Source organism: Cololabis saira, chromosome 17, assembly GCF_033807715.1.
Source record: "Cololabis saira isolate AMF1-May2022 chromosome 17, fColSai1.1, whole genome shotgun sequence".
NCBI classification, from domain to species: domain Eukaryota; kingdom Metazoa; phylum Chordata; class Actinopteri; order Beloniformes; family Belonidae; genus Cololabis; species Cololabis saira.
This window is the reverse complement of record NC_084603.1, coordinates 9,025,520-9,038,890: the sequence shown is the minus strand read 5'-3', so window position 1 is coordinate 9,038,890 and position 13,371 is coordinate 9,025,520. Positions and strand designations below refer to the sequence as shown.

Genomic DNA, 13,371 nt, shown 5'->3' with positions numbered 1-13,371 from the left:
CAAATTGAATGCTCTTACTTCAGATAAAGGAAGCAGAGAAAGAAAAACTGTGTATGAATATATCATCCTTATGTGGGATGCCAATTTAATAGAGATGTAGCCTATTACATATTCAAGTATGTGCTGAATTAGCCAATGGTGAATGCTGTATGCTGCCATTGGCTGTGCTCTGGAGAGAGCTCTAAATTGTGCTGAGAGGGGGTGGGGAGGTGGGGGCTCTCCATCTCCGCCGCGCTCTCCCATTCAACCTCTGTAGTCAGCAGAACGAGCGGCTGAGCGGAGCAGCGCAGCCTTCACCGCTACAACATCCTGCAGATGACTCTGCTCCATGGAGGAGAGAAAGGGAGACAAGAGTCAGTGTCAGGGAGGAAAAAGGTAGACTCACAGATGAAAAGAAGCAGAGAGGGGAAGAAAAGCAGAGAGGGGGTAAGAGTGCAGAATGAAAGGACCTAAATAAACGCCGCTGCCTAAGCTCCACTGCAGCTATACTAAATCTGGAGCTGTCAGAGCAACCTCAGCGAGCCAGTGAGTGAGAGAGGCAAGAGAGCAGAGGAGAAAAGAAGTGATCTGAAGAGCTGATCTCATCACTCTGGACAAGCAGGAATGGGAATCCCGAGAGCCTCTCCGTCAGCAGATCAAACTTAACACAGGAATAGTGCCTTCAGATCATCAGTTTGAGCCTGATGCTTTAGAGGAGTGGGACAGGGAGAAGAGAAATATCCTGGTAGTTTAGACCTCTAACAGGATCTGTGACTGCTGTGCCGCTCAGTGCAGCTCAGGTCTCCGCTGAGCTCTTCCTCCCCAGGTCCTCCATCGCACCTGCCTGCTCCTGGTGGATGTCTTCTCTGCTTCCAGTCCCACTGCTCAGCAGTTGAACACACTCATGGTCGATGCCAAGGGACGGAACATGAAATGTTTGACTTTCTTCTTGATGCTTCCTGAGTCAGTGAAGAGCAAATCAAGCAAAAGCTCCAAGAAAGGGAATGCCAGTGGCAGCTCCAAGCTGCCCCCAGTCTGTTATGAGATAATCACTCTGAGGAGCAAGAAGAAGAAGAAGATGGCAGCGGACATTTTTCCCACCAAGAAGCCGGTCTCCACCACCACAGTGCAACAGTACCAGCAGCAGAACCTGAACAACAACAACACCATACAAAACTGCAACTGGCAAGGACTCTACTCAACTATCAGAGAAAGGTAAATCAGACCAGAAAGCATCTACGAAACAGTTTCCATTTGCTTTAAAGTCAGAGAAAATTAATTTTGAGTTGCAATTTCCAAATGTCTCTTGAGTACAACAGATTAAATGGCATGTTTTAATTAGCAAAACCTTCTATACATTTCAAAATGTAGTACAGAACACTTCTGGAAGGTAATTAGTTGTTTATATTGAAGAATAAGTGAATGTATTTGGACGTGTGTTTGTCTGTGGATTGGCGTGGGCGTGGGTGTTCTCTTAACCTTGCTCTCAATCTGTTGGGGAGCTTCTGTTTACAGCCTCTCCTGCTCCTGCAGACTTTGTCGCTCCTGACACAACAGAGAGCGGACAGGCAGCGAGTGTGTTTGATATGCACAACAGGCAGCAGCAGATCTGTACTAAAAGCTAAATATTTACTTTGGCTTATCAGTTAAAAACAAAGCATAAAAAAGCCAAATGTGTGCTTTTTGACCTGGCTTTGTTGTCTCTCCAGAACGTCACGGAGATGTTTACCCACCACTGTGACTTGTTCCAGTACTCAATAATAGATGAACGCAGCTTTATTGTTGGTCCCATTCTTTCACAGCAGGGATTTTCCACTGAGTTTATTGTTTAATTAATCTATATGCAGAAAGAAATAACAGAAGGAACATAAAAGGCTGGAGTCCTCTTAGTGTCTGTCGGAAAGTGTGCACAAACAAAAATCAGGATTAGTTTAAGAAAGAAACAACGTAAAAAAAAAGGAATCCGTTAAGGACTCCAGTAACTGTGTATCTTCAGTTTTGTCATTTGTTTAAAATACAGAAACACAATTTTACATGCATTACTCCTAAAAGAAATAATGATAAACTCATTTTCTTGTCTCTTTCTCCCCCTTTTCTCCTTCAGAAATTCAGTTATGTTCAACAATGAACTGATGGCAGATGTCCACTTTGCTGTGGGTCAGCCCGGAAGAACCCAGCGACTGCCGGGACACAGAGTAAGAGTCTATCAACCTGTAAAATCACCGTAGCAGGCAGGAAATGAAACACAAGCAGTCAATCAGCCGGGCCTATTGTCGCTCATATCATACAAGCATAAAATAATCCTGCTCAGCGCCTGCAGTCATGGAAGTGAAGTCCTTTGTGCGCCACTCTCACTTCCGCACCATGTGTCTTTTTGAGACAGTCCTCTATTATTTATGTAAATGAGGCTGAAAGAGAGTGAGAAAAAGAGGAAGGGATATCCTCTTTAGCAGCTATCTTACACAGAAGACCTCCTTTGTGTCTGTGTTCGCTCTGCTTTCAGAAGCTGATCCACAAATAACCAACTTTTAATCCAACACAACCAACAAACAGAACTAATAATAAGACAGATGATAAGGTCTGTTCATGGACTATACAAAAAACCTTTGGAAGTATTTTGTGCAAATGCCTTTTAATTTCAGATAGTGATTAAGTTTTTCTAGTATGAATACTAATAATTGTCCCAGTTGAGCCTGTATTCCTCTTGTTTCTAGCTCCTGCACCTGCAGGTCATCCTGACTTCTATCTCTTGCCCGCCCTCTGAACTCATTACTTTTTCAAGGTGTTCACATGAATGATTAAGGGCTGCATTTGTCTATACCACGTGGCTCATCTAAAATCACTTTATTTTGTCCTCTATTTGACCATTATAATAAACATTAACATAATTCCAGTAAGTGATTTTGCAGCCATAAATTTAACCCGTTGTTCTTTACATACCCAGCAGCTCAGATCAGCTCAGCATATGTCATTTTATTATTTTTGTTCATTATATGGGACCCATATGAATTATAAATGACTTTTAGCTACAGAGTCCTGCGTGCATTTAGAGAAAGCCATTATGATCAGACGAAGAGGCTGACTTGACCTAACTTTAATGATGTTCAGCTCAGCAATCTTTTTCATGTCCTGTTGTCAGGAAATTACATATGTTTCATGATTAAATTCATGTTTTCAGTTCTACCTCTCTTATGATAAAGAAAAGAGGTATCTGCGAATAATGTTTTGTGAATCTTGCTGTATTATGCATATTTTTTACACTTTTTTTGTGACACTAAATCTACATAGAAAAATATTCCTCTTTCAGCTGATCTCATTTCACCATAAAGGCGACAACACTGACAACAGCAATGACCTTATTTCTATGCCTTATTTTCACTTGGTTTCCTGGCAATTTATAGACTTTTTTTGAGAAAATTCACAGCACCCACACATCCACCTACACGTACTCGCTTTTTGCACCCGAGTGCATGCACACACACACAAACCTAAAACCTGGGTAGATAAACAGGATTCGCAGCCTTATAGAGAGAGCTTATTTGAAGGAATATAAGGTGCTTATTATTAAAAAATATAAATGGCTGTATGTTGCATTTAATTTCATCATAATCTAAATCATTAATTACAGTAAACTGAACTTTTGCTGCACTCTGTTCAGTCGCCAGAAATCAGCCTCACAGTTCTCAGGGGGGAAAGTAATTGGATAAATACTGAAGTATGAAAGCAGGTGAAATATCTCAACAAAACAACTGAAACCTTATTCAATCGTCATTAAGAGCTTTGCATATGTATACAAGACAGGGGTATAGGTTTACTAGAATTTATTAAATGCACATTTTTAAACCATTTCACGGTAAGATATCCGACCCCTGTGACTGCAGCAGCAATCAAATCCATCTGCTACCATGTACAGGTTTTTTTGCAGCAGTTGGACACCTTTTGCAGTCATGGGATCAAAATAAAAAGAAAACCCATGCTGTCCAGGCTCCAAAGGATCAGTTTGTGTCTGAATCCCAAATATTTGGACCAGTTGTAGTCCTAAACCTGTAGCCACAGCTGGTTTTAGGTTTTAGGTTTCACAACAATCAACGCTGGCGACTGCACACAGACTGCTTCCGTGTGGTTCCACTTGGTTCAGCGGACTACTTAACGTTTGCTCTTTCACAGATGCTTCATGCCATCACCTCCAAAGTATTTTTTGAAAGAGTGTCTTTCAGATGGGTCCTGAAACAAACCAGCTGGTATTTCAGATTAATATCTTTAACAACGGAAATAATAATTGCCACCACTCTGACCTTCAGCCTCAAATGCTGCTACTGTTCTCCATTAACCATTACATGACCACTTTGGCTGTATACTTCAGGTCGTTATCTTGGAGGAAGGTCCAATGTCGTCCAAAGCTAATGGATAGATAAACTTCTCAAAGCATACAGCATTTTGAAAAAATAAAAATTTGGTATTAAAATGTTGAAGGAAAACAGACATCTCTGACATCTTCGGATTACTATCTTTTATGCTCTCCCCAGCCCACTGACCCAAATGCTCTCTGTTTTCAGACTATGTTTACATTACTTAAGTATGTTTAGATGTAAAAAGATCAACAATCCTACATAACAAGAGAAAGTAGGGATATGAATATTTCTGCATGAAATTCTGCTGAGCTGTAATAATACTTCCAGACGTTTCTCATGTGGATTTCATTGAAATTATATTTTAATTTCCTGCTGTTACCTTGTTTTTTTGTCTTCTTCTTTCAATAGTACGTGTTGGCTGTGGGCAGTTCAGTGTTCCACGCCATGTTTTATGGTGAACTTGCCGAAAACAATGATGAAATTCACATCCCAGATGTGGAACCAGCGGCGTTTCTGGCGATGCTTAAGTAAGGATTCTCAATTCTTCAACATCCTGAACTTTTTCGGACAAAACTAAATCAACTTACATACATGCATGATATTTAAGTTCTGATCTTGTTGGGGAAAATAGACTACTAATATGGCGCATCTTGTTCAGCCAATCTGTGTTTTTGATCATCTGTATTTGTTTATTTTTTGCATTCCAAGTTGAATTTATCAATATTCTTTTGTATTTTTTTTTATTTTGTTTGCATCATTCTTCAGACACAGTAAATTAAAGAAGTGTTAAACTATAATACTATTTTATAGACCAGTTTTATAGTTCCCATCATAATAAATATAAGAAAATGTTTCAAAATGTTGCAGAAAGGTGTTTTATGTTATATCTTTCCATCCACAGGTACATTTACTGCGATGAAATTGACCTGACTGCCGACACTGTGTTGGCCACTCTCTACGCTGCCAAGAAGTACATTGTCCCGCACCTGGCACGTGCCTGTGTCAACTTCCTTGAAACCAGTCTGAGCGCAAAAAATGCGTGCGTGTTACTGTCCCAGAGCTGCCTGTTCGAGGAGCCAGAGCTGACACAGCGCTGCTGGGAGGTGATTGATGCCCAGGCTGAATTGGCGCTACGTTCGGATGGCTTCTGCGACATTGATGCCCAGACTCTCGAGAGCATCCTACAGCGAGAGACACTCAACACTAAAGAGATAGTGGTGTTTGAGGCTGCACTAAACTGGGCGGAAGCAGAGTGCCAGAGGCAGGAGCTCACCTCGTCGACTGACAATAAGCGCAAGGTTTTGGGCAAGGCCATGTACCTGATACGTATCCCTACAATGGCTCTGGATGATTTTGCCAATGGAGCAGCCCAGTCTGGCGTGTTGACACTTAACGAGACCAACGACATCTTCCTGTGGTACACAGCAGCCAAGAAGCCTGAGCTGCTGTTTGTCAGTCAGCCTAGGAAGGGTCTGACGCCGCAGCGCTGCCACAGATTCCAGTCCTGTGCCTATCGAAGCAATCAGTGGCGCTATCGGGGGCGCTGTGACAGCATACAGTTTGCTGTTGATAAAAGAGTTTTCATTGCTGGGTTTGGCTTTTATGGATCTAGCTGTGGTTCAGCAGAATACAGCGCCAAGATAGAGCTGAAGCGTCAAGGCGTACTCCTGGGGCAAAACCTCAGCAAATATTTCTCTGATGGATCCAGCAACACCTTCCCGGTATGGTTTGAGTATCCAGTCCAAATCGAGCCCGACACTTTCTACACTGCCAGTGTGATTCTTGATGGGAATGAGCTGAGCTACTTCGGACAAGAAGGAATGACGGAGGTACAGTGTGGTAAAGTGACATTTCAGTTCCAGTGTTCCTCCGACAGCACCAATGGCACTGGTGTGCAGGGAGGCCAGATTCCTGAACTCATTTTCTATGCTTGACAACAGCCGTGCTGTTTTTCAGTCCTTTTATTGAAAAAAAAAAAAGAGAAATGTATCACTTGTGCATAGTGCCACTTGCTGTTATATATATATTTTTTGTCACAACTAGATCTTAGATCCTTGAGAAAGGTCTTGTGTGACTTGAATTTTAGAAATTGGTCCATTTGAGTAGGACCTGATATATGTTTCAGGATGTTGAACTGTTCAAATGACCTGACCCTAAAGCTCTAAAAGATTTTGGGGGTGGGGTGGCAACTTTGCAGCACATTTGCATGTGTAAATTCTGTAAATGTAGATGATGCCCAAGGTGGCCATAAAGATCTCTTATATAATAAATATGCTACAATCTGTTTATCATTTCTATACTTGCGTAGAGCGCACATGTACAGCAGCAATACTTCACATGCTTCGTTGTGTGACGATCATGTCATGTCATGGCTCGGTCTGTACTATCAGCACTGTCATGGAAGTGAAAGAAGGCTGTGTGAGATGTTAAAACCGCCGTAAAACTTGAAGTCATGGTAAGGTCAAAAACGGTTTGTCCTAATGTGGTAGGTAAGAGTTATGTTGGCATTTGAGCAGTAACAAGTGAATCTGGGACGTTTGTAGTAAAAGGGCACTTAGTGAGGGTTTGAAGGCTCTTAGATTAGGGAGCACTAGATATGATGAGTCACATAAATCCTGTATCTACGTAACATGACTCTCTGCACCTGAACCCATCTTAACTGTTAGGCATAATTTAAAACAGTGTCACTATGTTTACAGTGAAAACCAGGACTTGAAATGATTATCATTCACTAATAGATGTTGGGTAGAGTGAGGGATTTCCTGGTTATCTGTTCTGTATGTTTCCACTGCACTTCACAACAACGTGGGGAGACTGTTCCCATATGTGCTACTAATTATTTTGGTGACTTTGTTTTGTTTACAGGAAAAAGAATAATGATTCAGTGTTAGAAGCAGCTGTTCATCATATCGGCTTCTCTTTGTTAAAAAAAAAACAACCCTGAAATGTGGTGTACGCCTTCCTAATGTGATCAAACAGTATCAGTCTTTGGAAAAGCGTACTGTGATTCTTAACAGTCACACTAATGTTGGCTTCTGAAGAAGTTTCTTATATTGATTCACTAGCTCATTGTAATGAGGACGTTTTGTTTTTCTTTCTTTTTTAAATTACTGTGCTACTTAATATTCTTTCTGATGTGGGATAAACAAGAGGTTTATCTGCTGATGGCAAAGGATGGGTAAACTGGTGTTCATGTCCAGGGTTTATGTGCTACAGTGCTGGACGACCAATGAATGTGTATGGTTGTTGATGATGCAAATAAAACAAAACATTTGGTACATATTGATCGTGTATCCCATGTGTAAAATGTGACAAGGCTACATACTAGATCAGAATTTAGGATATGGGGACGGATGATTTTCAATACCAAAAATGTCTGTTGATTGATGGTCCCTATTCCCAATTCACATTCACACTTGTTTTCTTTTTTCTTTGTCTGTCAAGTGGAAGCCCTTTTTTACATCCCATTTACAACTCCCCGTGTCGGGTATAAATTTATGGAGAAATCTCTAGTATATGACTTTGAGTCATTCGTAAAGTGCTAAATTTACCCACAGTGCGGTGATTTACAAAAAAAGAATAAATGAAATCTGAAGACGACACCAAGTCTCTAAAGGTTCGAATGCTCCTGTTGGTCTTTGTGTTGTAGACAAAATTTAAAATACCAATCATAGATTTAACCCCAACCAAAAAATTAAGTTTTCTCCAATTTCTTTTTTAAATACTCTGACAGGGTGGTGTAACGAAAACGCTTGAACAAGATGAACATCTTTTACAAGTGGTATATACAGTACTGTAGATTCCCACACCTACTTCCTCTGGGGAGCTTATAACAAGTATTTGATTAGGACAGCGCTCAATAATGCTAGCAAGAAGTTTGAAACTGCCGATAAGCAAAAACCACTCAAGAAATTGAATTCAGTGTTGCGGGATGGGGAGAATCCCACTAACTTGTTTTAAAATGATTTTTCATGAATGTAGCGTTAATGTTGTGAGCAAGATCATTAACCGCACGAAAGGCGGCGAGGGAAGACAGTGTATCAGCTGCCTAAGGCAGGATGGCCCTCGACAAACACACTTACGTTCTTTTTCTGTCTTCTCTTCTTATCCAAATTGAAATATCAAACAACCCAGTCTAACAGGAACATTTTGAGTAAGTATGTTGTATGTATCCAGATTGCTGTATACATATTGTGAGATGGCAACACATCTGTAGGTTTTTGTTTAAAAGTCACAGTCCACTGATGTTAAAGACATTGTAACGGCTGAAAATGCAGGCAACCCAAGACACGACAACAAGCAGATTAGCAAAGTCCAAGAAGGTTTTAATCTGGTCCAAAAAACAGGCAGAGGTCAAAACCGGGCAGACAGGCAGAATAGGCAGACAAATCAAAGGGGGCAGGCAAGATCCGAAAACAGGCTCATACCAGGCAGGCAGAATCCGTAAGCTGGGAAATGCTGGAGAGCTAGGAAAACAAACTAAACAATCTGGCAGAGGACATGTGGAACTGGGCTGGTATATGAAGGAGGACTGATGACAAAGAAAACCAGGTGTGGAGTTGGGCGGGGTAGCACAGGTGAGTGGAATGACACAATTGCCTGGCTGATGGGGGTGACAAGAGAAATAGTGATCTGATGAAAACATTCACAAACAGAGATCATCCCATGACAGAAATGTAAGCTCTAACTCCGTATATTTCTCCGATAAACACCATGGATTTTGGTACATTTAAATGTACACATAGACGTGCAAAGCCAATTATTTGATCAACATGGAGATGTAGAAAATTAAAAGGACTGAAAATAAGGACTGATTAGTTCATTTATTCACTGGGAATTTCTCTAAAATCTATGAAAATGAACTGGAACTCTGATCCAAAGGTTCACAGGCTTAAGCATGAACCTCTATGCTACATTTAAGAGCTACAGTGATTAAATTAGGATTTTAAACTATTCTGTGTTCGAAGACCATGCTGTCAAGTTGTGGGCTAAGCACCCATATTCATGAGGAAGTCATGAGAGAAATTATATTTATTTTGGATAATGTATGTTTAAAAAAAAAAAATCAGTTTGAAAACTAAATCAATCAAGTCACTTGAATTGCTAAAGAGCCTTGGTTAAAATCATTTGAAAATGTGAAAAGGTGCATATCTAGAATGGCCAAATTCCACACAGTTCACACAGTCACCCTTTTCACTCCCATTCAGTCAGATCCATGCCATTCTCATCGTGAGACCCAATGAGGTTTTCTTCTGGAACTCTGTATCTCCACTGAAAATGGTTTTCACTCTTCGTTGAATACAAGTTATTAATCTTTCATTTGTTTCTCAACATCAAATGGCATGAATCTCACTCAACTGGTCATTCAGGGATTGAAGCCTCAGTCTGCAACAACTGAAAGGAACAAGGAAAAATAATTATTCATGTTCCTAAAAGAATACATGACCTGTCATTTGCAACCGAAATATCGCAGACTTGTCTCCCCTTCCCTCCTCTAAATATGTGTGCGAACTATTGTCATGCATGAACATGTACGTAGTCGCACACATGAACATTATTATCAAGCACAATTGTCTTGAGATGCTCCAATAAAAAATGATTGTTTACATTCATAAATTTGGCCTTCATATTTATTCAAGCCCAACAATTTCTCATTTTGCTGGTATACAGTATATCACAGCCAGCTCAGTCAGCAGGACGGATACCGAGAGGCCCTTGCTCTCAGATGTGTAATAGGAGCAACTCTGCATCTCATGTAGCACATTTCCAAGAACGACAACTGAATCAATAGCAAGAATTCAATTAGCAATTGCCCTATCGGTAAGTTGCAGCCTCCTTAGTTACTGTTGCTAACTTGAACAATCAATCTGCTTCGTTTACACTTAAACAATGGCGACGGCCTGCGTGAAAACCTTTCCCCAAAATCTTTCAGACACATTTTTTGGAAAGGAAGGACCACCTTTCGAAGAGGAACATTTAATTGGGACTTTAAAATCTCACGGAGGGTTATATACACAATCTTAAAGTATGTAATTGGTAATAAGGTTTAGTTGGAGGTGAGGGTTTGCAGGTAACAGGACAAGCAGGACAGGCAAAGGCTATGCACACCGTTTCGAAAACCTCAAATCAAGTACCCTAAACACATTGTTTTCAAGATTTTTTGGGGGCATAAACTTCATAAAACACATAAGAGAACGTAGCTGAGAGGTACCACTGTCCAAACTCCGGTTTCTGTGCTACTGATTCCTCAAAAGCCTCTGGCTTCTTTTCAAAAAGAGAAAAAGAAAAGGTCAGAATCTCTCCCAGTTTACAACAGGGTTACTGACTGACATAAGTAACACTCTCTAAGACTTAAATTTGGTATTTAAATGGGCTTTCAGCTTAAATCTGTTCATCGCGGTATAAGACATAAGAATTCATCGTTATGCACAAACATGACTGAAATCTGAATTTCACACTGATAAGCTTTGCAACAAAAGATGTGGTTTATCAAGGAAGAAAACAACAAAAAATGACTTATTTTCCGTCGACTCTGACCGGACACGTGTTCCCCAAGAATGTCTCACTGAGGTTTTAATTACAGCTCTGCCGCAATTTGAGGATGACAACATTGAGCCCCACGTGATTGGGGGGGGGCTGTGGATTACTGATCAACATTCTAAGTGATCTCTAAGGTGGACTTTTTTCAAGAGGAGATACAGCGATGAAAGGGTCCAAAGACATTAAAGAGGTATAACATGTCTTTCAATGACTACAGGGCATATTAAAGTGATGAATGCTGGTGGACATAAACGTCTATTTAATCGACACAATTAAATAAATACGACAATCACAGATACAGAAAACCGTGAAATGTAACCATATTCAGTTGTGCAACAATAGCATAACCCATTTCGCTGCAGGCAATCACATATCTACAACTCAACATCTTGATAATTTCCACCTCGCAGAATGTCAATTAATTAATAATGGTCAATGAGAGGGGGGAAGCACAGCTGCAGGCTTTTAGAAGTCATCAAAGAAAGTAATTCAAAAATATGTTTTTAATCCAAAAAAGCTCAAGGCAATTATCTTCCCCCCCTACTGCTCAGGCTATATCTAAAGCATGTATCTATATGCAAGTATTTAAAGAGCAGGTTGCGTTTTAATCCTGGTGAATTCTAAGGGCAAAAAGAAGAAATGCTTAGTAAGCTTTGGAAAAGCCTGTGGCAAGGTTTCCTGGAGGTCAGAATAGACTGCCTGAAATACTTAGAGATTTGAGGATATCTGAGTCCCCCTACTTGGCTTTACAATCAAAAGTAAAGCAGACCAATGCAAGAGGTAAGGGGGGAAAGGGAAACTGAGACTCACATCAATGACTATATTGATTGAGACAGCATTCATTTAACGTAGTCATTCCCTTGACAACCAATAACTAGGTGATCAACAGACCAACAATTAATCACAGGTGAGAATGGCTGCAAGTGTTCAAAATGCAGTATAAAACAGAGAAAAGAGCAGCGTCCCTGCTCTGATGTCTCTGTTGCACTAAAGACAAGCAAAAAACTAAGAGACATACTATTCCAAACAACATCTGATCTCAAAGCTGTTGCCTTTAATCCCATGTGATATCAATGCACTGCAGGAGTAAATGTGGGAGTGTTTAATTTTTCAGTCTATTTATTCATTGCCAACAGACAGTTGAATTGTTTCAAACAGGCATTACACTAGGCCAGATTTTCTGTAAGATTAGCCTGTTTATATGGCAACCCAGCTCCAAGTGGATCGATACGGCTCAGATTTCGGGAGGTAAGTGCTGTTTGTAACACGTAAATTATTATTACTGAAAAGGGAGGAAAAACCCTTGGTGGACAATGGGAAATACAGGATCTATTTAAAGCATGCCAAATTACAGGCAGCACAGTGACAGATTATCGGGCACACACTGGAAGTGAATTATATTACTTTCTAGTGGTGAAGAGGTAAATACTCTGTTTACATAATTGTGTTTTGTCCTATAAAATACAATCCCAAAAGGATATGAGTGCTGCAGTGAGGCAAAGAGGTACTTCTTTCACATGGAGCGCAGGCTAAATTTGTTGGTGATGCATTATGCTAATCAAGCTTTTTATTCCCACAACTATGGATTTGTATACCTGTCACCCACAGGCATTACAGAAGGAATTGATCAAACCTTGAATACTTGAAGTTTCCCACAGAAAGGAGGTGAGGAGGGCTGAGCGAGCTACTTTCGAATGTACGCCAGAGTCTCTATTCATCCTGAAGCGTGCCCTCTATGGCAACTCCATGGCTTTGATTGTATGGAGAAAGAGGGTCCTTCTTTCTCCAGGGTTTGATTTAATGAGAATGAGCTTACTAAACATGATCTGCAGCTCTGTCAAATAAGCTTCTTGGAAACTGCTCAAGTCTGAAACATTACAACAAAATGGCACTGATTCATTTGTAGATATGCTTTCTCTCTGTCGCTCTCTATGTTCTGAATGGGAGGGGGGGATGGGGGTAAGATAATGCATTTTAATGTGTGAAAGAGTCTGATACAGAGATGGGGATGGAGCAAACCCACAGGAGTCTCACTTTATGTGCATTCATTCAGGAGGCACACAGGAAATCAGGCTGTACAGTTTAATTATTTCCTGCCGGCACAAAAAAAAAAAAAGTGGCGAGGCAGATTTTTCATGATTGCATTCAGGGTTTGCATCTATACATGTATGAATAGAAACGTGCTGAACGGCAGCTGCCACTGTAATAGTTCAGCTGTTCTCAAATTCAGACATTATCAGTTAAATCTTATCTCTTTCCAGCGGGGAGTCTGGTAATCAACAGAGACATTATACTAGTAACAAGGTATTTCCTTTGTCAACAAAATTTAGAAATTAACAGCAGGTCTGGGAGTCGAATTTAGTATCTATGAATACACTATCACAAAGCAGGTTTTTATGTGCTGACACATATTTGCTTTCTATTTAACCTTTATATTTAGGATATATATTAGGATTTATATTAGGAAGCGGAACATTTTCCAACTGGTGAAACTAAAGTA

General features: G+C 40.3%; 1 protein-coding gene across 1 annotated transcript; it reads left to right on the top strand.

Annotated features, from left to right (window-relative positions):
• Nucleotides 1-228: 228 nt before the first annotated feature.
• On the top strand, nucleotides 229-7,605 carry btbd3b (BTB (POZ) domain containing 3b). Its single transcript, XM_061745635.1, has 4 exons — nucleotides 229-1,194; nucleotides 2,084-2,174; nucleotides 4,740-4,858; nucleotides 5,233-7,605. The coding sequence occupies exons 1-4, from the start codon at nucleotides 884-886 to the stop codon at nucleotides 6,263-6,265; spliced, it is 1,554 nt and encodes a 517-aa protein (XP_061601619.1). The 5' UTR covers nucleotides 229-883; the 3' UTR covers nucleotides 6,266-7,605.
• The last annotated feature ends 5,766 nt before the right edge of the window (nucleotides 7,606-13,371 follow it).

Coding starts and splice junctions, on each gene's coding strand:
- btbd3b (XM_061745635.1), top strand. CDS start 884: ATGGTCGATGCCAAGGGACGGAACATGAAATGTTTGACTTTCTTCTTG. Junction 2,175..4,739: donor AGCGACTGCCGGGACACAGA/GTAAGAGTCTAT, acceptor TTCTTTCAATAG/TACGTGTTGGCTGTGGGCAG. Junction 4,859..5,232: donor GCGTTTCTGGCGATGCTTAA/GTAAGGATTCTC, acceptor TTCCATCCACAG/GTACATTTACTGCGATGAAA.